At 43.5% G+C, this 24,208-nt stretch overlaps 1 protein-coding gene across 1 annotated transcript in view; it reads left to right on the forward strand.

Moving 5' to 3' along the window:
* The window catches only part of LOC146992471 (striatin-like), a 39,338-nt gene extending 32,908 nt beyond the window's left edge, over positions 1-6,430 (forward strand). Inside the window, exons 13-17 of the mRNA XM_085790697.1 lie at positions 3,217-3,384; positions 3,512-3,652; positions 4,314-4,415; positions 5,386-5,472; positions 6,213-6,430. Of these exons, the coding sequence (XP_085646823.1) occupies positions 3,217-3,384; positions 3,512-3,652; positions 4,314-4,415; positions 5,386-5,472; positions 6,213-6,382 (668 nt within the window). The 3' untranslated portion in view covers positions 6,383-6,430. The remainder of the gene's footprint in view (positions 1-3,216; positions 3,385-3,511; positions 3,653-4,313; positions 4,416-5,385; positions 5,473-6,212) is intronic.
* Positions 6,431-24,208: the final 17,778 nt, after the last annotated feature.

A 24,208-nucleotide genomic window follows, 5' to 3' on the forward strand; every position in this document is an offset into this window, starting at 1 on the left:
GTCAAACTCTCCATTCTTACCGTTCACTATGCATTTATATCATTATTCATATAGGCTCCACCTGTCAATAAGACACAAGTGGAAGAAGAGGTGCAGTTTATTGTGTTGCACCAAGGAGGAGCTGTCATTACGCACGACTTTTACGCACTGCTGCGCGCTCATTAGTGTCCGTAATTAAACCTTGACACTCATATCAAATCAAACTTACATTACAGACAGGTGGATTGGGTTCTCTGTCTCTCTCTCCCACTCTGAACAGACAGACGGACGCAATCAGAAAGGAAACAGAGGCTGCGCATTGATCCTTTTTTCCTTTCTGGGATCAAACGGATCATGTGCATAATTAACTGCAAAACAAGCACTTCATATTAATAACATATAACCAGTGGCGGCTGGTGAAAAATATTCTAGGTGGGGCTGTTCGTCCCTGAAGTTTTTGGTGACCATCTTGATAAAAGAACCCCAAACCCATTTTTAGGGATAAACATTAATTATTTATTTGCCTTCATAAATCAGCAGTTTGACAGTTAATGACAATGAACAAACAGTAGTCTTTCACTGGTGGCACACAGTGGACGTGAAATATATTAGCAAATACTCTTAATACAAAAATATTGTTATTAAAAGTCATGTGTATGATGTAACCTACAGCAGTGATTAATGTTAACTATAGACAAAGTGTGACAGGAACACTATTATATATGAGGAGCATAACGTGATTAAGTTTGGTCTGACCTTGCTGATGTGAGATTTTAACTGCTGCATTATCAGGTTTGATGACGAGTCTAACTGTGAACGTACTGGTCACACCTGTAAACATATTGAACAGTGCTGCAGCCTGATGCTCCGCATCACAGACGTCCTGTCACAGCCTGGGTGAGTAGTTTCCCCTGGTGTCACTCAGGAATAACAGTGTCCAGTCCAGTGTCCCAGAAGCTGGATGAACTAATAAAAACGCTCTCGGACGAGCTGTGAACGCACCGCGGACGAACCAACAGCATGTAGTCCAAAAGTTGGCTCCGAGCATCAAGAGGGAGCAGTCTCTGACGTGCCGGTTAACGGTGCTCCGGTCCTCCGGTGCTCCTCTCACACACTACGGCCTCCTGTCGCATCATAACAGCCTCCCGCCACCGGCCCACAGAGTTTTATCCACCTGTTGGTTGTATTTCCTCACCGTGAAACCGTGTTTTTCATCCAGCTGTGAAGCTCTGCTGCTACTCCTGCCTAGCTTGGCTAACGTTAGCTGACAGCACCGTTCATGTGTCCCTTGAGTTCATGTTTTGTAATCCGTTCAGATAAATAGGTCTCTAACTCCAGTAACAGTCCGTGTGGTATCTGTCCTCACTGTTTAAAAAAAAGTAAATTATACGGGAAACAGAATTTGAAACTGATGAAAACTCCGTAGCCATCCTGCTACCGAGGACAGCTCCTCGGTTAATTTCCCCCTCGATTTCTGGTTGCCACGGGAGACCAAAATGTTTGGTTTGGGGCGATATTTTCTGCGCCCCAAAGGCATAAAATCCGACGACGCTGATTGGCTAAATTACCTGTTGCTCCGTATATTTTTTACTTAGCAACAGTCACTGATTGGCTGAGCCGGTACACTGCTCGGGCGACTTCTCCAGCGCCCCAGACACAGAGCGATAGATATAACAGAGACAGTAAATGAACCTGTAGGCAAATTAGCCTCTAAATAATGGTTTTATTTTATATACAGCTCGATTTTAAGAATTCCTATCACATTCACAGGTACAATAAGAAAAACATATTAATTTTAAATTATTATTTTGGAAAAAATAATAATCATTAAAATTCACTTTTCATCAGGGGGGGCGGCGCCCGAGCGCCCTCTATTGACCAGCCGCCACTGCATATAACGTTCATTATGCTTCCAGCCTGTCTAGCCTCTACCTGCTGTTTTTACTAAACTTAACCAACTCCTTTCTTCATTGCCTGAACCTAACCAAAGCGAAATTTACTTTTTTTTTCTCTCTCTCTCAGTCTGCTGCCAGCAGCAGCAGCGGCTGCAGCAGGCTCGCGCCCGTGAAATGAGCTCAAGCCGGCCAGGTTCAGCCGTGCTCGAGCGGAGGGGGGAGGAGAAAAAAAAGTGTATTTCTTTTACTCTGTACTCTGGGAGGGGGGCTTTGATTATCAGTTTACACATCTTGATCAGCATTTATGATGGTTGTGCGCGATCTGACATGATCTGGCTCTCTGACTGAATATGGTGATATTCTGGGCCGCGCGTGTATGTGTGTGATGTGCGTAGAGAGAGAGAGAGAGAGAGAGAGAGAGAGAGAGAGAGAGAAAGCTGCATGCTCCTATCAATGGAAGAGCTTGTCACAAAGTAGCGATGACAGTTCGAACTAACGGGACCACCCACTGGTTCGACCTCCTATTGGTCCGACTTGTGGTTGATTTTGTCGGAGTAACGGGAGGTCGAACCAATGGGAGGTCGGACCAGTGGGTATTTTGTCGGAGTAACGGGAGGTCGAACCAATGGGAGGTCGGACCAATGGGCAGTTCCCGCTAAGGGTAGCATCTACACCAGTGTAGAAATAACATTGTGAGTTTATTGCTATCACTGACTTTAGCATGCTAACCAGAGCCCTGCTTTCAAACTGGTGAGTGAACTAGCCAAACTGTGAGCTAGCTAAATAGTGAACTACCCAAACAATTAGGTAGCTAACCAGTGAACTAGCCAAACAGCGAGGTTGCTAAACTGTGAGTTAGCCAAACTGTGAGGTAGTCAAATAGTGAACTAGCCAAATGGTGAGGTAGCTAAACAGTGAAATAGCTTAGCGAGGTAGCCTAACAGTGAACTAGCTTAACAGTGAGGTAGCCAAACTGTGAGCTAGCTAAATAGTGAACTAGCCAAACAATTAGGTAGCTAACCAGTGAACTAGCCAAACAATGAGGTAGCTAACCAGTGAACTAGCCAAACAGTGAGGTAGCTAAACAGTGAACTAGCCAAACCGTAAACTAGCTAAACAGTTAACTAGCTAAACAGTAAGGTAGCTAAACGGTGAGGTAGCTAAACAGTGAGGTATCTGAACAGTGAACTAGCCAAACAGTAAGGTAGCTAAACTGTGAACTAGCTAAACGGTGACGTAGCTAAAAAGTGGACTAGCCAAACAGTGAACTAACTAAACAGTGCGGTATCGTCCTGTTACTGTCCTGTTACCTGAGAGCCCCTGTGTGTCCCTGTGGCTGCAGAGCCCTCTGTCCTGCGGGGGGCGCTGTGTGGTCACACTGACTCGGTGTGGGGCGTGGTCTACAGCTCGGCTCATCACCGCCTCCTCTCCTGCTCCGCCGACGGGACGGTGCGGCTGTGGAACGCCGCCGACGCCTCGCCCTGTCTCGCCGTGTTCAACGAGAGAGGAGGTGAGTTTTTACTGCGGCGCCACCAACGGGTCGGAGAGAGGAGACTGTCACACGACTCATCGATTATTGACTGATTGATTGTTTCTGTGTGTGTGTGTGTGTGTGTGTGTGTGTGTGTGTGTGTCAGAGCTGGGCGTGCCAACCTCCGTGGACCTGGTGAGCAGCGAGCCGGCTCACATGGTGACGTCGTTCACCACCGGACACATCGGACTCTTCAACATGGAGACGCAGCAGCTCGTCCTGAAGCTGGACTCTGTGGGAGCGCCAGGTAAACCGACCGACCAATCACAGGCCAGCTGACCTCCGTATGAGAGCGAAGAACAGGAGTGTGTCTGTGTCTGGACTAGGGTTGTTCGGTATACCGGTACTAAATTGGTACCAGGGTACTGAGGCATTTAAAAAGAGTTGGATGAGACCGGTACTTTCATTTTGCGCCGCCGGCAGCAATAGGTGTGTGTTTGAGTAAAATGAACGTTTGTGTTTCATTCTATAAACTACTGATAACAATTTCTCCCCAAAATTACAAAATAACAAAAAAAGATGCAGTGTTTTCAGACCTCAAATAGGCAAATGCAAATAAAACAAGTTGATATTCATTTTTAAACAGACCACTAATGTTTTAATTTAGGAAGAGTTCAGATTAATATCGATGGAAATTTCAATTTTAATCCTGCAGTAGCATTGATTGTTTATTGATTTACTGATTTTTACTGATGCATATGTTATAGTTCTAAGATTTTCTATTAAAATAAAGTCAGTAATGATATTTTTTGTGTTCTCTTTTTATTTGGAAAAGTACCGAAAAGTATCGAAAAACATGTTGGTACCGATAGCGGTACCAAAATGTTGGTATCGTGACAACACTAGTCTGGACTATTTCCAGCGGCAGCGGCGGACTGATCCTGATGTTGTGATGTGTTTGTGTGCAGAGGCTCCGTGTAAGATCAACAGAGTGCTGAGTCACCCCACGCTGCCCATCAGCATCACGGCCCAGGAGGACCGCCACATCCAGTTCTTCGACAACAACACAGGTCAGAACCAGGTCACCTGAGAACCTGAGAACCTCAGCTCAGGCTCCGTCTTTACACTGCATGGTTCAAGAAGCCCAATTCAGATTTTTTCCTCTCAAGTGGCTCAGATCGGATCTGTAACATTAACGTGTAAACTGGACAAATACGCATGGAATCGTATGTTGTCAGATCAGGCCCCCGTTATATGTGTAAATAAATCAGATACAAATCGGATATCGCCAATACGTCTGGAGTCTTAAACGACCGTATCTTTCCTGGCAATGCGCGTAGTACATCATCAATGATAATATTAATTCACATGTCCACACACTTCGCTGAACCTCTGTAGCCTGTGATTGACACGGGCTGACCTGGATGAACATGGCCAGCTGTGGTCACTGTTACAGGAATTACAGTGCTTGATTTTCGTGGTGTTGTTTTCATATACAGTAACATTCATTTATATGGACAGAGGACAAGTAAGGGAGTGTGAATAAAAGAGTGTGCCAGAGAAACAACAGATTTCACGTTTTCATACCAGCAAAAACTGTAATGAGACGAACAGAAATCAGGAGAGGAAAAACAATGTACACATGAGGCTTTGTCCCATCCTCACTACGTGAGTGATGGAGGATCGGACGGTGGCACAACCGCCAGTCACTGTCAGTTGCTCATCTCACAACAGGTATAAATACTACATTACAAATATTGTTTATTTGACCAGATTTTAATGACATGTTGTTCCTGGATCCACCAAACTGCTGGGATCAGAATAATCCTGATGTTCTGGAGTTTGATCCAGATTAAAACGTAAAACTGGAATAAATGATGTGATCTGATCTCAGGATCCGTTTTTTAGTTTTGAAACAACAAATTTTCTAGATTTGATTTGATCCAGATCCAGAATCTGATCAGATTACTGTTGAACAACAAGTCCCAGGTGTGTGAGTCGCTGTCTGATCGATGACATCACTGCTCTGTGTGTGTGCAGGTAAGCTGATCCACTCCATGGTGGCTCACCTGGACTCCGTCACCTGTCTGGCTGTGGATCCCAACGGACTGTACCTCATGTCAGGAAGTAGGTGGTTCCTCTGCTTCTGATTGGTTCTCCAGGTGACATCAGGTGATCTAAGGGGTTAGCTAACGTTAGCTAAAGATAGCATCTACACCTGTTTATGCACCAATGTAGAAATAACTTTGTGAGGAGCCAAACAGTGAGGTAACTAAACAGTGAACTAGCAGAACAGTGAGGTAACTAAACAGTGTAGCTAAACAGTGAACTAGCTAAACAGTGAAGTAGCAGAACAGTGAGGTAGCTTAACAGCACGAGCTAAACATTGAGGTAGCTAAACAGCGAAGTAGCTAAACAATGTAGCTAAACATTGAGGTAGCTAAACAGTGAACGAGCTAAACAGTGTAGCTAAACATTGAGGTAGCTTAACAGCGAAGTAGCTAAACAGTCAACTAGCTAAACAGTGAGGTAGCTAAACATTGAGGTAGCTAAACAGTGTAGCTAAACATTGAGGTAGCTAAACAATGTAGCTAAACATTGAGGTAGCTAAACAGTAAACGAGCTAAACAGTGTAGCTAAACATTGCACTAGCAGAACAGTGAGGTAGCTTGACAGCAAAGTAGCTAAACAGTGAACTAGCTAAACAGTGTAGCTAAACAGTGCACTAGCAGAACAGTGAGGTAGCTTAACAGCGAAGTAGCTAAACAGTGAACTAGCTAAACAGTGAGGTAGCTTAACAGTGAACTAGCTAAACAACGAGGTAGCTAAACATTGAGGCCATAATGACCCCCCCCCTCCCCCACCAGGTCACGACTGCTCCATCCGGCTGTGGAACATGGAGACGAAGACGTGCATCCAGGAGTTCACCGCCCACAGGAAGAAGTCGGACGAGTCCATCCACGACGTGGCGTTCCACCCGACCAAGTGCTACATCGGCAGCGCCGGCGCCGACGCGCTCGCCAAGGTCTTCGTATGACCGTCGGGCGTCGGGCGCCGGGCGAGCGTCAGAGGGGGCGGAGCTAGGAGGAGGTCGCCACGACGACTCGTCACGCCGCCGCCACCGCCACCGTCTGGACTCGGGCTGGAACCGGGTCCTGAACGCAGCAGACGCACCTCCGGGTGAGAGGACGGACGGACGGACCATAGACTGTAAAAAGAATGGACGTAGCATCCGTGACGTCACCCATTGGTTTTGGGGAGTCGTTTTTGTGACTCCAATATGGCGGCCTGAACAGCGCCATGCTGGATTGGCCGGCCGAGAACCCGCCCACTGGCCTCGAAGCAGCTGTCCACGGAGCTGCTCGGACCTGTCACTCAACGTTTCCGCGCCCTAATTGGTCAGAGTTTTAACCTAATAACAGTAAAACGGTAGAGTTAAAAAAAAATTCCTTCAGAGTGTGTGCGGGGGTAGAAACTATCGATTGAGACAAAAAATCGTTCTGACACCAGGCTTTTAACATGTTTACTGAGGATGTAAAGTCGGCGATTTTAACATGGGGGTCTATGGAGAATGCTGCTTTCTGACACCAGCCCCCAGAGGAAGAAGAGGGGATTGCAGTTTTTTGAACGCGGAAGTGAGCTTCACTTCTCAGACCGACAACTGCCCCCTTGGGACGGACGGACAGACGGACGCCGGTCACACGGCCAAGAAGAAACAAGCTCCTCCTCCGCCTACGCCACTGCAGCGTCATCATGACAACGTGCCTTTTAGAGCTGGTTCTTGTGTTGCAGTTTGTGCCTGAAGACGACGGCGGCGACGGTGTGGAGTTGGTTGGTTTGGTTTGTGGAGGCGGAGCCTGTGACCCCCCCCCCCCCCACACACACAGGTCACACACTGTTGTCATGGTGACGAGGACGAGCAGCAGCACACAGGAGGCGTCTGATTGGTCCAGATTCATCCTGCAGGAGGTCGACAAAGACTCAGAGTCCTGGACCAGGACCTCCTCTTCCTCCTCCTCCTCTCCTTTCTCTTCCTCCTCCTCCTCTTCTTCCTCCTACCTCTCCCTCCTCTTCCTCCTCCTCTTCTTCCTCCTACCTCTCCCTCCTCTTCCTCCTCCTCCTCTTCTTCCTCCTCTTCCTCCTCCTCCTCTTCTTCTTCCTCCTCCTCTTCTTCCTCCTACCTCTCCCTCCTCTTCCTCCTCCTCTTCTTCCTCCTCCTCTTCCTCCTCTTCTTCCTCTTCCTCCTCTTCCTCTTCCTGCTCCTCCTCCCACTTCCTTTTCCTCCTCCTCTTTCTCCTCCTCTTCTTCCTTCTTCCTCCTCCTTCACCTTCACCTCTTCCTCCTTCTTCACCTTCACCTCTTCCTCTTCCTCCTCCTACTCTTCCTCCTCCTCCTCTTCTTCCTCCTTCCTCCTCCTTCACCTTCACCTCTTCCTCCTCCTCTTCCTCCTCGTCCTCCTCTCCCTCCTCTTCCTCCTCTTCTTCTTCCTCCTCCTTCCTCTTCCTCCTCCTTCCTCTTCCTCTTCCCCCCCCCCCCCTCCCTCCCTCAGCCAGGTGAGATTAGAGCAGACTTCCTCCTGCAGCTTCTCCTCAGACTCACCTGTGAGGTAAAGGAGCTGAAGCTTCAGACATTATGGGATGTTCGGGCCCGTTGCGGTTTTCAGATTCACTCGTTCCGGTCGTCGTGGCAACGGGGCCACTTCCTGCTGATGTTGATGAGCTCGTTCTCTTGTACAATAACTAACTCAGAGCTCCTGTAATTATCTCTGTCTGATGCTTTTATAAACACTGTTTGGTGACACACGTAGATCAGTTTCTAACGGCTTTTACTCTGTTTTACTTGAACATTTACTTTGTATTTTTTTATTTTCTCTCTCTGCGTGTAGTGGGAGCACTGCAACACTTTGATTTCTGCTTTTTGCCAAACGATCGTCTCCAAACAGCTGCACTGTTTTGTTTTGTTTTAGCGTCCAAACAACAGTTAACACACACCCTGTTAATATGAATGAAAGGATTTAAAAGATTAATTTAATTTTAATTCTCCTGATATTCAGTTTATTCTTGAAACACGTGTGTGTGTGTGTGTGTGTGTGTGTGTGTGTGTTCCCTCAGTGTGATCTGTACAGCGTTTAGATATTAAATCTATTTATGAAGCAGGTGTAAAGGGAAATCAGTAGGGTCTGTCCCGATTATCATATTTTGATAAACGAAGCTTCACGGACATAAAATCGATCAAAACCGAAGCTTCGACGGCCGGGGGGGGGGGGGTGGGGGTGGGGGTTGCGCGATCGTAGCGGAAATAATGAAAGTAATGACAAACAAACACTGCATATCTCCAAAATCAGGCAGGTTTCCAGGATGCCAAGTCGCAGACTCATTTTAATGTAACAATTGCCAATGAGAACTGGTGTCAAAAAGGAAAAAAGGAAAAAAAAATAAAAAATCCATCATGAAGTCCGTGATCGATTTTTTTTTTTCATTGACCCAGTATTTTTAAATGTACGGACAACACATACAGTCTCCAGTAGTAAGCTTTCATCACTTCCTGTTCCCTCGTCTTAAAGTCAGTACATTTTCTGAATGTGATTCTGGTGAAACCCCTCAGATCAGGTCTGTGGTGAACAAAAGCTTCAGAGAGTTTCAGGTTTAGTTGTAGGACATAAAACAGATCAGTAAATACCCTACTGGTGAATGTTGAAGCTTTGACGTGTGGTAGAAAAGGCGGTTGCTAACAAGTTGCTCCATACGACTACAAACCCTGTGGGGGAAATTGAAGGGATAGTTCAACATTTTATCAAATTGGTCCATTGCCATAACCCCTATAGTCATAGCAGTAGGTTCGTTACCTTTAATTGTCGGTGCAAGCTGTTTTTAGAACGGCGAAGCAGAGCCGTGAGCTGCTCAGAGCTGCGCTACGGAGGCTCATTATGGGATTTCTTGGTTTCCCTCATCAAACTCATCAAATACACAATCCAACAACTCCACAACGCTCTGGTGGACAAGTTGTGAGCTGCACATTCACCATGCTATGAGATAATAACACAACGTTACCAGACAGAGTTGTTTTAGAGGGAAATACAGAGACTGCTTGATGAAAAACTGTCCCTGAAGGCAACGTGCATCAGCGGTTTTGCATGAATTGAATGCATGAAAATCCCATTAGCCTCTGTAGCGTAGCTCTGAGTAGCTCGCGGCTCTGCTCCGCCGTTCTAAAAATAGCTTGGACTGACAATTAAAGGTAATGAACCTACTGCTGTTATGACTATAGGGATTATGGCAATGGGCCAATTTGCCAAAATGTTGAACTATCCCTTTAAACACCACCTCCCCAACAGGCCAGAGTGTCTTATGGAGGATGTTATTTATGGCTCTTCAACAGTCCCATTTCCCTATTTAATTAGACAATGTTTTTAACATTGTGCATCTGAAACCAGTGGAAAGCTTAGTGGTGGTGGCGTCAGTCATGTGACCGTGTAGTCGTCCGTTAAAGCCTAACGTTAGCTTTTTACTTCTGGACGTCGCATTAAGCTTCAGATACGGTAGAAAAGGAGTTCCTATGTGAAGATTATCTCACTGAACTCAACTTGGAAGGATCAGAAACTGGTGTTTTAGTCACAGAGCGGATTTTCATCCAGAACACATTCACTTTCTTTACTGGAACCAGCGCCGTGATCAACTTCAGGGTTTTGACGTCGCCCCTGGCAACACAACTCTGTTTATTAGTCTCCATCACAAATCAGACCAAAGTGATCGATCACGAGCTCAACTCAGCCTCAGTTTCACCGTTAATCGATCAATAATCTAATGAATCTATTTATCTAAAATCTGATCGACGCTCTAACGCGACCAACGGTGTCGTCACGGCGACTTCAAAACAGCGGCAGGTGTCGCACGCTTTACGTTGCCACGGTTACAGAAACAAACACACGGACAGTCTCGGTCGTCATGGTTACTGTAATGGGTTAAATAGATGAGTAGAACAACTCCCTCGACACTACACGGTGTCCGTTGCCAAGGTTACACTAACACCGTCATCGCACTTTTCTCTTTGCACTCCTGTCGTCGTAAAAAAAAAAAAGAAATCACTAGCTACTGCCATCGGTCGTTGCCTATAGCAACAGATTAATTTAATCCAAATAAAACCAGTTTACAGATGTTGCGACGTCACTGTCTGTCGCCACAGAAACAACGGTAACGCGTGACGTCGGCGGTCGGTCAAACGACGTCGTCAGCGGCCAAAAACAACTGAACCTTCACAGTGTAAATTATTATTATTATTATTATCATTATTATTATTATTGTCCTCTGATGTGTACAGTGAAATGTTACAGAGATTATAGAAGCACCAGGCTGTACATGAAGTACATACAGTACATATAGTACATACAGTACATGAAGTACACGCAGCTGTTGTTTTCTTTTTTTCATGTTGTTTTTATTTTTCAATGGGAGAGTGACAGATTTATCAGTAACAATAAAGGAATATGTTGTATATCATGACGGACTGTGTGTGTGCTTTTATCAACAACACAACAGACTCTTATATTATTATATTATATTAATATAACATGATGCCACTGAGGGACATTACAGTACATCCTACAGTTCTGGTTAAAGTACATGTGTAAAGAAGAAGTCTAATAGTGACACATGTATTAATTCAGAACATGAACGTTCAGAGTCTCGTGTAGGAAATCTGTTAAGAAAAGTCATAGCACACCGATCCATTTTAGTTTAGCTTAGTTTAATTTATTTGACAAGGGACAATTTACATTAATAAAATATTGTAAAAAAAAAACAAACAAATGTAAATGCACCCGAGTTAGCTAAAAAAAAGCTAGTTTCCATCGCCAGTCCCTCTGCCTGATTGTAAAGGGCAACCTTTAAAAAGAGCAACAATGAGGTAAAATACCAAAGACACAGTCGGTACACATTAATAAATATACATTTGTAAGACAATGACACACATTTGCGATGGCACAAGGTAGTTAGTGCTCATAATATAATCAGTTCTTACATATTATTAAGGAACAGGATTCGTTAAACGAATCACTATAACTATCTGGTTACTACATATAGGAAAATACATAATCTTCGAGTTGTAGGACGAGTAGCGAATCAAAATTTGTCCAGAAGATGAAAAATAACTAGACAAAGCAAGCATCTCCAGCAGGAAATGCGTGTGAATGCTGAAACCATGCTGAATTAGCAGGAAAAAATTAGAAAAAAGAGAAAAAGTAGCAATGCAACAGACACCTCATGACTGTGAATTCAATGCTCCAACCATTCAGCCACAGAATGCCTAAATTTAAATCATTTTTAAACTGTGATCTATCAAAACAGTTGATAGATCACAAGCCTTGTGAGCATTTTATACGTTTTCACACAATGTGATCACGTGATGATGTGGCATTTGGCGAGCTCAAAGTTTCAGTGCACTTCAACCTGAGATATGGTGTAAACAAGAAGCATCTTAACAACACAAACCAACAGAGAAAGACTGGGGGAATGATGCGCTAACAAGGTTGATCAGGTAAGATTCAACCTTAGGACCTTTGAGTTGAGACCTTACCCCATGCTTCATCCACTCTGCCACAGTGATTCCCAACAGCAGAGGAGCAGAACACAGGAATTTAGAGGGTGAGTGGTGGTGTGAGCAGAAAAAAAAGGAACGTCCACAAAATAGTTTACTTCGGACTTCACGACTGTTGCTACTTTATTGAGCAAAACACCACATTATATCTAGAGCACTGGAAAAGAGAGTAACGACACCATTGACTCCCGTGGTAAGGGTTTAAGGGTTTAAGGGTTTTGCGCCCAGAGTGGCAGGATATGGGTGTTGCAAAAGTGCCCAGAAAACCCATTCACTCCAATGTATGTGTGTTGCCCACTTGCTTGTAAATTGATGAAAACGGCCGTGATTTTGTTTTTAGGTGTCTTGGTCATATCAAATTACACTTATAATTTGTTTATTATAAAATGTAGATTGAAACATTCATGTAGGAAACTGTTTTTCTTCTTTTTTTTTAACTCGCCTATGTGTTAATGTTTATCTGTAAGGGGTCCTCAATGATGCTATTAACGTGGGTGATCTATAAATGTCCTTAAATTTTTGATAACACCATACTTGCTCATTCACCAACAATGCAGAGATGTCAGTTCTTGGGCGCTTTTGCAAAACCATATTCCTCCACCAGGAGGCGCTTCCATTGGACCAATGCTGTCGTTACTCTCTTATTCCAGTGCTCTAGTTATATCGTACGTGACAGCCCTCTCCACCTTATTGGCTCCAACAACGCCACTGGATGCCTCCGTCGCCATGCTGGCACCGCCCTCACCATGGAACTCGGGCTTCTTTAGCCGTGTAGAGAGCAGATGGACTGGTAGGCAGTCCAACGGGAGCCGTCCACCAAATGTTCGGGTGTAACAGTTTGTTCGTGAGTGGTGGTGTGAGCAGGAAAAAAAGAAACGTCAGCTCTTGTTAAAGCAGAAGTAAGGTGAATATTTGCGTTAATATAAGTCTTAAATAGTTCTATCTTCCGACAGCAATCACTTACATAGAGTGTTTGGTCTGAAACACGGGTCTGTCAGTCACTCTGCTCTGCTGTAAGCCGAGGAGAAAACTTTCCTTGTATCCTACAACCTTTATCCAATGAGGAGAGAGAACGGCATGAAGGGGCGGTCCTCTCTGTGTGTGCAGCCAAGGGATGCGCCTGAATGTGGTGACGTAGGGACGAGGACGGGGACTGCTAACTCCATCGGCTGACAAGAAGTTAGCCAAAACCACCGGATCGCTTACTTCTGCTTTAACATTTCCATGTTTCCCACATTATAAACTGTTTTCTTGTCTGTAACAACATCTATTGCACGTCTGCCCGTCCTGGGTGAGGGATCCCGCATCTCAATGAGTCCTTAGGGCGAAAGGTATATTCAATCTAACACTACAAAAAAAAGTAAAAATGCATAAAACTGATATTTCCCATAAACATTGTCTGACCTCAGACAGTTGTAAAATGTTAAAAAATGAAAAAAATACAAATAAAAAATAAAATAATAATAATAATCCCTTTCTAGCTAGAGAATATTTCATTTCTGGGCTGTTTTTTTTTTGCATAGAAATGAGTGTACATCACAAAAAAGGGTTAATTAATTAATTGTATTGTTTGAAATTAACAGTCATGGACTCAATGACTCCTTAACAGGGCGTGTAGAACCCGATAATGTAATAAATCCCCGATAATGTAATAACCCCAATAATGTAATAAAAAAATTCACTTGAGTGGATTGAAAATGTAATAAAACCTGATAATGTAATAACTTCCCAATAATGTAATAAAGTGCATTTCCCAATAATGTAATACAGCCAAGCCGAGGTAAACGCATCCTTAATGTCTTTTTCCGCCATCTTTGATTTGATCAAGAACCTTTGAAAGGCCTCTCTAGTCACAAATTTTGTCTAATCTTCTTGAAACGTCGCCCAGGTGATATTCAGACTATGACACACGAATGCATTCAGCATCTTCTTCAAATTCAAAGGCACTTAGCCGTGACAGCCAATCAAAATGTATTTTATATTCTATATTTACTTCAATTAGTCTATCTTCTAAAACATGGAGGGCAAATGAAGCTTTGGTTAGTGAAGTTATTTAATATTCAATAATGATAATACATTGTCTATTTGCTATTGGATTATGGATTATACACCAGTTCAGTATATCGCCACTAGATGGAGCTCTATTCTACCTCGAAGCTACTTCTACATACAGTTTTTCTGGCTTGGATCATGATCATTTCAAAAGGTATTGTATTACATCATCTCAAATTTTAAACTCAACAATTATGGACATTAATAGGTTATAAAGTTGTGAAGTTGTAAAGAACATAATATCAAACCAACATACTTGAACCATTCATGCATGTCCAACTTTCACCTGTTGGTGGCGCTCTGGAGCTTGTGTTGCTTACACAGAAATATAACCTTGAACACACCACTTGAAACCAAATAATGGGTGATCTCCTGTTAAATTATTATATTATTGGAGTATTATTACATTATCAGGTCGGCTAACCTGATAGAACCTGATAATGTAATAAATCCCAGATAATGTAAAAACCCCAATAATGTAATAAAAAATTGCACTTGAGTGGATTGAAAATGTTTACATCCATGCTGCATTTATTGAAAAAAAGAAAAAACATTTTTTTAAAAAGGGCACTTTTTAATACGAGGCAAAAAGGGCAGGGGCTCAAGCACCCTTTGGGCCCTATGTGTGCACGTGCCTGATAACAGTGCATGTAGAAGAAGGACTGTTGCTATTGGCAAAGAAGTATTTCAATTTCATCTGTCGAAAAGATTTAAACAGATCAACTGCATTCTTTTGGTACCTGTTAAAAATCTGGCAGCTGCATTTTGAATCGACTGTAGTCTTTGAATGTTGCGTTTACTAATACCAGAATACAGAGCATTACAATAATCTAGCCTGGATGTGATGAAGGCATGGATGACCTTTTCTAAATCAGCACGGGAAAGGAAGGGTTTACTTTTGGTCAACTGTCTTAGTTGGGAGAAACAGGACAGAAAAGGTTGGGAACCACTGGGCTAGTGTAATTCTTGTGTGTATGCTTATGTGTATGTGAATTAGAGCATGGCTACTAGGGACAGTTCACCCCAATTTTTTTTTTTTTTTTTTTTTTTTTTTCAGTGCAGAGTAGTGAACTGAGATACTGGGAGCTACAAACAAGCTTAAAATATAGATTTATTTAATTTTTGTCGGAACAATTTCTCATGTTGGGGCTACAAGAGGGACATTACAGACGAGCAGCATGGAGGTATTTGGATGTTTTTTGGTGTGTCTTTTTGGACAAAGAAAAGTGAGTTCCATTTGCAACCGTTATATGGACATGCAGTGCTGCACGGAGCCCCGCTGTAACTCAGAGAAGCCACGGAGGACTCTGAAACTTCTGCCAGCCCTTAGTCGACATGAGGGTTAGTAGGAGATAATGAGTGAAATTTGTATTGTGGGTGAACTATCACTTTAATAAATTAATTCGGGCTCGGTTCGGGTTGAGTTTGAAAGTCTCAAGCTTAATTTTTAGGCCTGTGCAGCCCTCTAGTGTGAATGTACGTGTGTCTCCCACTATGTGTCTCCATGTTCCTTGTTTTTATCATGGATAGTGCTTTGAGCTGCCGTGGGCATGACAAGTGTTATACAAATAAAGCCTGATTGATTAACTGAATATGGTCTAATAAGACCAAGTCACAGTTCAGTTCTTAGAGTCCTTGACCTGGAACAAACTCTTTGCCCAGTCGTATAGTTTAGTTTAGTTGTTCTCACTGGGCGAGTGTTCATGACAAGCTCAAACAACATCAGAGCATCTGATATTGTTTGAGCAGATTATTATGTAGATTTCACAGAAATATTCCACAACAGATGTAAGTGTTCAGATGATATCAGGTCCCTGTCCTTTGCAGATGGATTTGAGCGAGGTAACTTCAGGGTTAATTTAATTTTCGGACTACGACGGTGGTTCAGGTGATGTTCCAGCTCCGCCTCCTGGCCAATCAGTTCTCTGGAAAAATGGAAAAAAAAGCATGGATCTATAGATAGATCTATGGATATATATACATATATATAAACGGAAAGGTGAAATCCGGCGATCTGATTGGTTGTTAACCGTGGTATAGTGAGCATATACCACCTGTCATGATATATTGCTTATACTTATATATATATATATATATATATATATATATATATATAGGATATAGGCCTATGTGTGGCTCCTTCTCCTCAGGCTCAGAATACGTATATACCATGGTCTGGGTGAATACTCAATTCTGATTGGCTGTGGGGTGTCCATTAAAAAGTGATAATGGATACCCATAAAGATGTTCCGGTCAAATCGTCCTCTTTTCTCGTCTATGACACAGCAGCATCTCTCAGCGCTACCCTATTTTCTGCCCCCCCACCACCCCAGCATCCGCCTGTAGGCCTGTAGGCCTCGGGTTAAGATAGTCGCTCATCACTCCCATATACTTTAATGAAATATCTCTCTCTCTATATATATATATATATATATATATATATATATATTTATATTCTGAGCCTGAGGAGAAGGAGCCACAGAACAATGTCAACAAGGTCACAGCTGATCCTGGGTCTGTTATCCTGGTTCCTACATACCTTGTGATCCTGGATCTAATTCAGGACCAGGAGGGGACAACTGAAACTGATCATCTGGTGGATCAGTCTCAGCTTGAGGTGAATTCTGCTCTGTGAGTTTTCTACGATTTCTATAGACGATAAAAGCAGCAGCAGCAGCAACAAACAGAGCAGTCAGACCTAATCCCAATCCAACTCGTCCACTGCTGTCTCCTCCCTCCTCTGTGTCTCCTGCAGAGAGAAGCAGAGTGAGGTATCAGCTGTTAGGTAGGTGATAGGGATGGGTATCGCTTAGGTGTTATCTGATATCGGTGCCAAACCGGTACTTTTGAAATGGTGCCAGTGCTTAAAGAATGAAAAGCACGCATACTTTGTCCAAAAACGGTGCCTTTTCATTTTTAAGTCATTTTATAAATTGAACAGAATATTAATCTAAACTAGAAAATTTCCTCTGCGAAATTTTAGAGGGCCACGGGAGCTACGGCCGGTTTTGCCATTTCTGTCAACATGGGACTCAAACCCACAATCTTAAGTTCAAGACAGAGCTGATCAGACACATGATCATCTTTCTATAAGCACTGATATGAAGGAGCTGTAATTACATTAGGTTACGTGTGTGTGTGTGTGTGTGTGTGTGTGTGTGTGTGTGTGTGTGTGTGTGTGTGTGTGTGTGTGTGTGTGTGTGTGTGTGTGTGTTTGTGTGTGTGTGTGTGTGTGTGTGTGTGTGTGTGTGTGTGTGTGTGTGTGTGTGTGTGTGTGACTGACTTGACACATGTTATGAGCTGCATCCTGTGTCAGTCTGATTTAGCGTGTGTGTGTTTATAAACATGTTAACGCGCTCCGGGTGGATTGTTCATAAACCTTAACTAAATCAGAGGTTACTACGGCAACTTGAGGTGGTTGCCAATGACGATAGGGGCCCCCCAGGCTGAGGCAGACAGAAACGTCGAGAAAAAGAGCGATTTTCTGCCTCTGCACATGGTCTCGCATTTAGGCTTACTCTGACAAAACGGTAACTCCTATCAGAAAAAACCCAGACATGGAGCGTCACAAGGACTTCCTGAACAATTCGGTACGATTTGGTGTTTCTACAGTAAATATTTTTGCTGAAATGCGTGATTTTAACACAGAGGTCCGTTCTGCTTCTCGCAGAAAATCTTTGTATTGGAGTCAATGAGGAGCAGAGACAGACGTGGCCGCACTTAGAGGCTGATAATTCAGATTTTGTAAGTCTCTCTGATATTTTGAGCACATTGTGAGACACAGCACAAGTTTGTCTACATATTAGGAAAAAATCATGTGTGTAGAGCGTAAATTGTGGCCAGGAGGAGTGTGGAAAGAGAAAAGTTTCAGACGATTTCAGACAACTTCACTCTATCCGTTGATGTCACGCACTCTGACACGAACATTCCGTGCAATACACACCCATTATAATCTCATAATTTCTCCAAAAATGATCATGGTCATTGATCAGGGATTGATCAAAAACTATAATACCTATCAAAACGTGGATTAATACACCAATACACAAGACTTGTGTCTACTGTTTAAAGTTCAAATGGAGTCTCTAGGTGAAAGTATGCCTGAGCAGTAGACGTTTGTAAAACTCCAATGATTGTTCTTTTTTGCTCTTTTTTTTCTGCCCGTCCCATTGACTTCAGTGCAAAATTTTGCGCGTTCACGACTTACGTCGGGAAAAATTTGTGAACTGTTCATTCCTTACTGTCCTACCAGAGCACTCCGCTCCCAGAATGCAGGTCTGTTAGTGACTCCCAGTATCTCTAAAAACAGACTGGGAGGTAGAGCCTTCAGTTACCGGGCTCCTTTACTGTGGAACCAGCTCTCTCCATGGGTCAAAGAGGCAGACACTCTAACTACATTTAAGTCTAGACTTAAGACCTTCCTTTATGACAGAGCTTTTAGTTAGGGCTGGTTCAGGTAGCTCTGAACCATTTTATAGCTACGCTGCTATAGGCTTAGACTGCTGGGGACACATCTGGTTACACAGAGCCCTCTCCTCCTCTTCTCTTCTCTCCTCTCCTCTCCTCTCCTCTCCTCTCCTCTCCTCTCCTCTCCTCAGTATATTTTTGAACTGTCATTTTCTGCTGTACTTTGTAGTTTGGCCTTGGTGTCTCGCACTCTCTCTGTGTTTCCTCAGATCCACCGGAGCTCCATCTCTCTGCACCAGCCGCCGCCTGCATCGCCCCCCCCTCCCTCCCCTTCCCCTGCTGTTAGACCGGCCTCCCCTTCCTTCCCATGGACCAATCTGCCACCCAGCCCTCCCATCGAGCTGGCCAGCTCTCCCTGCCCCCCCCCCCCCCGCCCCCTCCCCTCACCAGAGACTGCCTTCATCAACTCCTGCTAACATTTCCATATTTCGCACATTCTGTGACAAACTGTAAACTGTTTTCTTGTCTGTAACAACATCTATTGCACGTCTGTCCGTCCTGGGTGAGGGATCCCTCCTCTGTTGCTCACCCTGAGGTTTCTCCGACTTTTCCCTGTTAAAAGGGTTTCCATGGAGTTTTTCCTCAGTCGATGTGAGGGTCTAAGGACAGAGGATGTTGTTACGATGCCATGTAAAGCCCTTTGAGACAAACTGTTTGTAAAAACGGGCTATACAAATAAAATTGCCTTGCCTTGCCTTGCCTTGTTGAGAAAATTAATAGCACACCGATCCCAATCAAACCGCATGTTTTGATAAGGAAAAAATTTACCAACGAAAAAAAATACATTAACAGCAAACTGTCATAATTATAAAAATAAAAAAACACAGCAACACCAGCAGCACACCATATCATTTTTTTTTCTTGCCGATGTTAGAAAAGCATAAAACACACATAGCTACCCACACAGACACCTACAGCTGTGCAAAGCTGGGTGAACAATACAGGGTCATCCCTATGTTCCCCGGGTCCTATGTTCCCCACTTTGTATGGGACCGGGGAACATAGAACCCTTTTTCTAAAAAAGAGTTCTATGTTCCCCGCTTTTTCCCAAAAGGGTCCTATGTTCCCCACTGTGTCCAGACCGGGGAACATAGCACCCTTTTTTAGAAAAAGGGCTCTATGTTCCCCGCTTTTCCCCAAAAGGACCCAGGGAACATTCAATTTTTGGTCCCATATCTGAAAGTGGAGTTGTGACTTTGCAGATTTTTGCCTATTTCTGAGTGAGAAGTTGAGCTGTGACATTGAGTGAGAAATGTAGGCTACGCCCTGGCTACTTGGCCAAAGGGATGTCCCTTTGGGTGACTGGTAAGCGCACATGACTCTTACCCGGGAGGGTCTTCACCTTGCCACATTTAGTAAAAAGACCAGGTAGAGGCTAGACAGGCCAGATAGATAGAGAGAGTCCAGATAAGTAGAGAGAGTCCATCGACCAGCAACAGCGGGGAACATAGTACTCTTTTTTTGGAAAAGGGTCCTATATTCCTCGGTAACAGTAGGGAACATAGGGCCCTTTTTCAGAAAAAGGGTCCTATGTTCCCCAGTATGTATTGCGACCGGGGAACATAGGACCCTTTTTGGGAAAAACTGGGAACATAGGACCCTTTTTCAAAAAGAGGGTCCTATGTTCCCCCATAGGGAACATGGGACCCGGGGAACAAAGGTACGCTCCTGAAGAACACAACAGAGTCTGGACTCTGGGACTTGTGGTGGCATTTTTTATGAGAAATGACATATAAGCCTGACAACAACAAGACCAATGAAAAGAAAGTTATGCCACCTTTAAAGACTGAGTGTGAACTGTGATATCATGTCATTAATAATCACCATTTAATGTTACTATGTGTTGATTTAAATAGTTAGAATATACTTATTTCTTGTGTTTTATGCTGTTTCACCCCACCATAGCTTTACCATCACTGATTGGCCTACAAAAATCATACCATGCCCTTTTGGAGTGCAAGGCAAAAGTGCCATGTGAGTCATGAGACAAGAGTGAACTATGTATGACCCTTGTAACACCTGGTGTTATGTTGAAAGTTGTTATGCTAGTGCAAATGTGACAAGGCTAACATGCTAAGCTAAGAAACGGGATCACAAAATCCCATGTATGTCTATGGGAAGCCTCTCTGAATACATTGGGAGAAGGGCTTCATTTGGATAGCATGTTAGCTAAAATCACGAATCTAGCTGAAGATAAGGTCAAGCCATGGGAAAGTACCCAAGTTACACACACAACAGTATATAAGCCACACTCAAATGATGTGAAAGTCGGTCACTTCTACCCTTCTGCCGACACTGTGTCTTTTTCAGATACTTTGTATCTTGTAGAGTGACTCGGGGCGTTAACTTGTGTCTACGTTGTCTGAGAGTGAATAAAAGACGACCCTGCTTCAGATCCATCCCTTTCCAGTGTTTTATTGGAGTCTTCAAAGTTATTACAATAGAGTGATGCCAAGTAAGTTTAAGGCCCAAAAGATATAAACTTATTTGCTTCATTAGACTCACCTGACTGAATCTGCAGGTGGACGATGCTGATGAGCTCAGTGTTACCAGATCTTTTCCTGCGGTTTGTTTTTCCCTGGACGACTCGACACTCGTATGTTCCTGTGTCGTCTGTGGTCACGTTCTTCAGAACGATGGACACGTCTCCGTCCTTCATCTCTCCGTCCTCCAGCTCCACACGGTTCTGATAAGATGGAAGCTGGTTGTGTGGATCAGGTTTACCGTCCCGGTACAACAACACGTATTGTTGTTCCAGTTCAGGTCTGGTCCACTCTACAACTATGATGTCAGTGTTGCTGGGAGCTCGACAGGGCAGAGAGACCGACTGTCCAGGTTCAGCTCTGATGATGTTCACTGGGAATGAAACAGAGAAACACACACACACACACACACACACACACCTGAGCATCAGGAGCAGTGATGTCATTCTGAGCAGGTTCATATGAACAAACTCACCTTGAACCTTCAGGGTGATGTTTCTAGTTTGTTCAGTTCTGTTTTGTCCTTTGCCGTTTACAACGCGACACTCGTATCTCCCGGCATCGTTGAAGGTCACGTTCTTTAGAACCACAGAAACGTCTCTGTCCTTCATCTCTGGATCTTTCAGTTCCACTCGACCACGATAAGACGGATGCTGGAACTTTTCAATTGGACGGTTCTGTCTATAGACAAAGACGTAACGCTCTGACTTCAGGTCTGGTTTGCTCCATGTTACCAGCGTGATCTCAGCATTGCTGGGGCCTTGACATGGAAGAGTGGCGTCTTCTCCAGGTTTCACTGTCACTGTGTATAACAAAAAACAAAGACAAACAGGAATTTCGGGGCTAGTGTGGGTCCCAAGGTAGCTTCTACATGTGGCCTGGGGGAGCTGGAAATCAAACGGCTGACCTTCTGGCTGGTGGACGATCTGCTCAACCTCCTGAGCCACAGCTCATTAATCTAATGAATCAAATAATTAAATCTAACAACATGTGGATAGCACTCAACCATCCAATTACTGCCACGTGTAATTATCCTTCGTTAAAATTAGAAATCCTACAAAAAAGCATTCATCTATCCTATTCAGTTGAACAACGCATTTCGTTTGTAGCGTCGTCAGGTTCGCCTCTGGCATTGCTGGGTGTGTTCATGTACCTTCTGGTCACATGACCCAAAACATCCACAAATGGCAATAAAACCCATAGGTATAATATATCTGTGTGATATGAACAATATAGCAACACTCAAATAAAACAGAACCAATACTTCCAACACATACAATAGAACACAATACAATACACAATACAGTGCACCTCGCACTTTTTCACATTGCACTTTATTATTTCATTTCATTTCATTTCATTTCTTTATTTATTGAATTGGGACAGTGCACATTCATCAACACTGACGCATTAAGTACCAGTGTAAATGTGCCGGACTTAGCACAACTGCTAAATTTCAGCCGCAGTCCCAAGGCAGGTTTCTAAAAAACATAACACAGAATTTTAAAACCTTGTGATGACAAGTCATACAGTGGACAATTACAAGACAGAGCACAGACAGACAATATCAAGGCAAAACAGACGCAGACAAACAAAATAAGAACAGACAAATTTGACCCACAGTTAAAGAACAATATACCATACATGCCCGGGAACAGACATCAGTTTTAAACAGTAAACATTGTGTAAACATTATCTCCCCATCATAGGCCTCTGTCAGTATATCTGTGCTTATTAGGGCCACGGGCCATCGCACCGGGCACTGGTCCCTGCAGCTATGAGATTATAATGGGTGTGTATTGCACGGAATGTTCGTGTCAGAGTGGGTGACATCATCGGTTAGAGTGGGAGAAAGCCGAGAAAAAAGATTTTTTTCTCTTTCCACACTCGGCCCAGCCACAATTTACACTCTACACACATCATTTTTTCAGAATTTGTAAGACAAACTTGTTATCTATCAATTCATGTGCTCAAAATATCAGAGAGACTTACAGAATTGACAGAATCAGCCTCTGAGTGCGGCCACGTCTGTCCCTGCTCCTCATTGACTCCAATACAAATATTTTCTGAGAGGAGCAGAACGGCCTGATGTTTTAAAACTGCCAGCGTCTCCAAAATATTTACTGTAGAAACACCAAATCGTACCAAATTTTTCAGGAAGTCCTTAGAGCACCGTTGATCTGTGTTTTGTTCTGATAGGAGTTACCGTTTTGTCACCGTAAGCCTTTTGCGAGACCAGTGCAGAGGCAGAAAATCGCTCTTTTTCTCAACGTTTCTGTCTGCCTCAGCCTGGGGGGGCCCTATCGCCGTGGTAACCACCTCAAGTTGCCGTGGTAACCTTTGATTCTCAGGCCAGAGCTCGTTAACTTCATAAACAATCCCCCTGGTGCTCGTTTAAATGTTTATAAACACAGACACAGCTAAATCAGACTGACAGTATTATTGTTGATGTCTGTGTCTGTGTTGATGTCTGTGTCAATGTATGTTGACATTTTTAATTGTTTTTAATAATTTTTAATTGCACATTTGGAGTTTGTGGAAACGTAATTTTGATCCCCTGTGTAACTGACAATTACATAGTGTGACTGACAACAAAGTTTACTAAACTAAACTAAACTAAATAGAATAGCCTCATTACGTAATAGGTAGGTATAACAGGTCAAATTGATCAGATGTAAAAGTAAACAAAGCCTAAAGACAACACCCCTAGTTCCAACGTCTATGATGGCGATAATGCGTCTGAAAAGCTGGTGTCACCCGCAATAACAGAAACAGTTCACAAAGTATCGAAGGTAATTTCATCTTGCCCTACGTTGGAAGTCTGCCTTTGACCTCGCTCCAATTTAAGGGGTAGTTTTAACGGTTGAAAAGCACTTCCCCTCGCTCTTAAAAGAATTGGAACACACTACCCCTAGGGGAGAGTGGGGTAATGTGAGACACCCCCTGTATCTAGAAAGCGGAACACATTTATCATCATCTGACCATTATGTTTTCAAGGCCCTTCCATTTCCCCATGGCCATGAAGGAGAGGACCTCATGATGCTGTGGAAAGCATGTTTTTTTCACAAAAATATGATTTTTGCATGTAAAAGTAAATTTTCTTGCTGTCAACTTAATCAACTGTTGATGATGAACTACCAACACATAAAACCATGTGATGATGCTGGCTGAAAATTAACCTGAATTTCTAAGAGATTTTTTCTACAATGGGGGTGTTGGGGTAAAGTGAGACAAATGCTGTGGGGTAAAGTGAGACCATGGATGTGTTA

Source organism: Trachurus japonicus, chromosome 1, assembly GCF_045865225.1.
Source record: "Trachurus japonicus isolate A0001 chromosome 1, Traja_1.0".
Classification (NCBI taxonomy): Eukaryota; Metazoa; Chordata; class Actinopteri; order Carangiformes; family Carangidae; genus Trachurus; species Trachurus japonicus.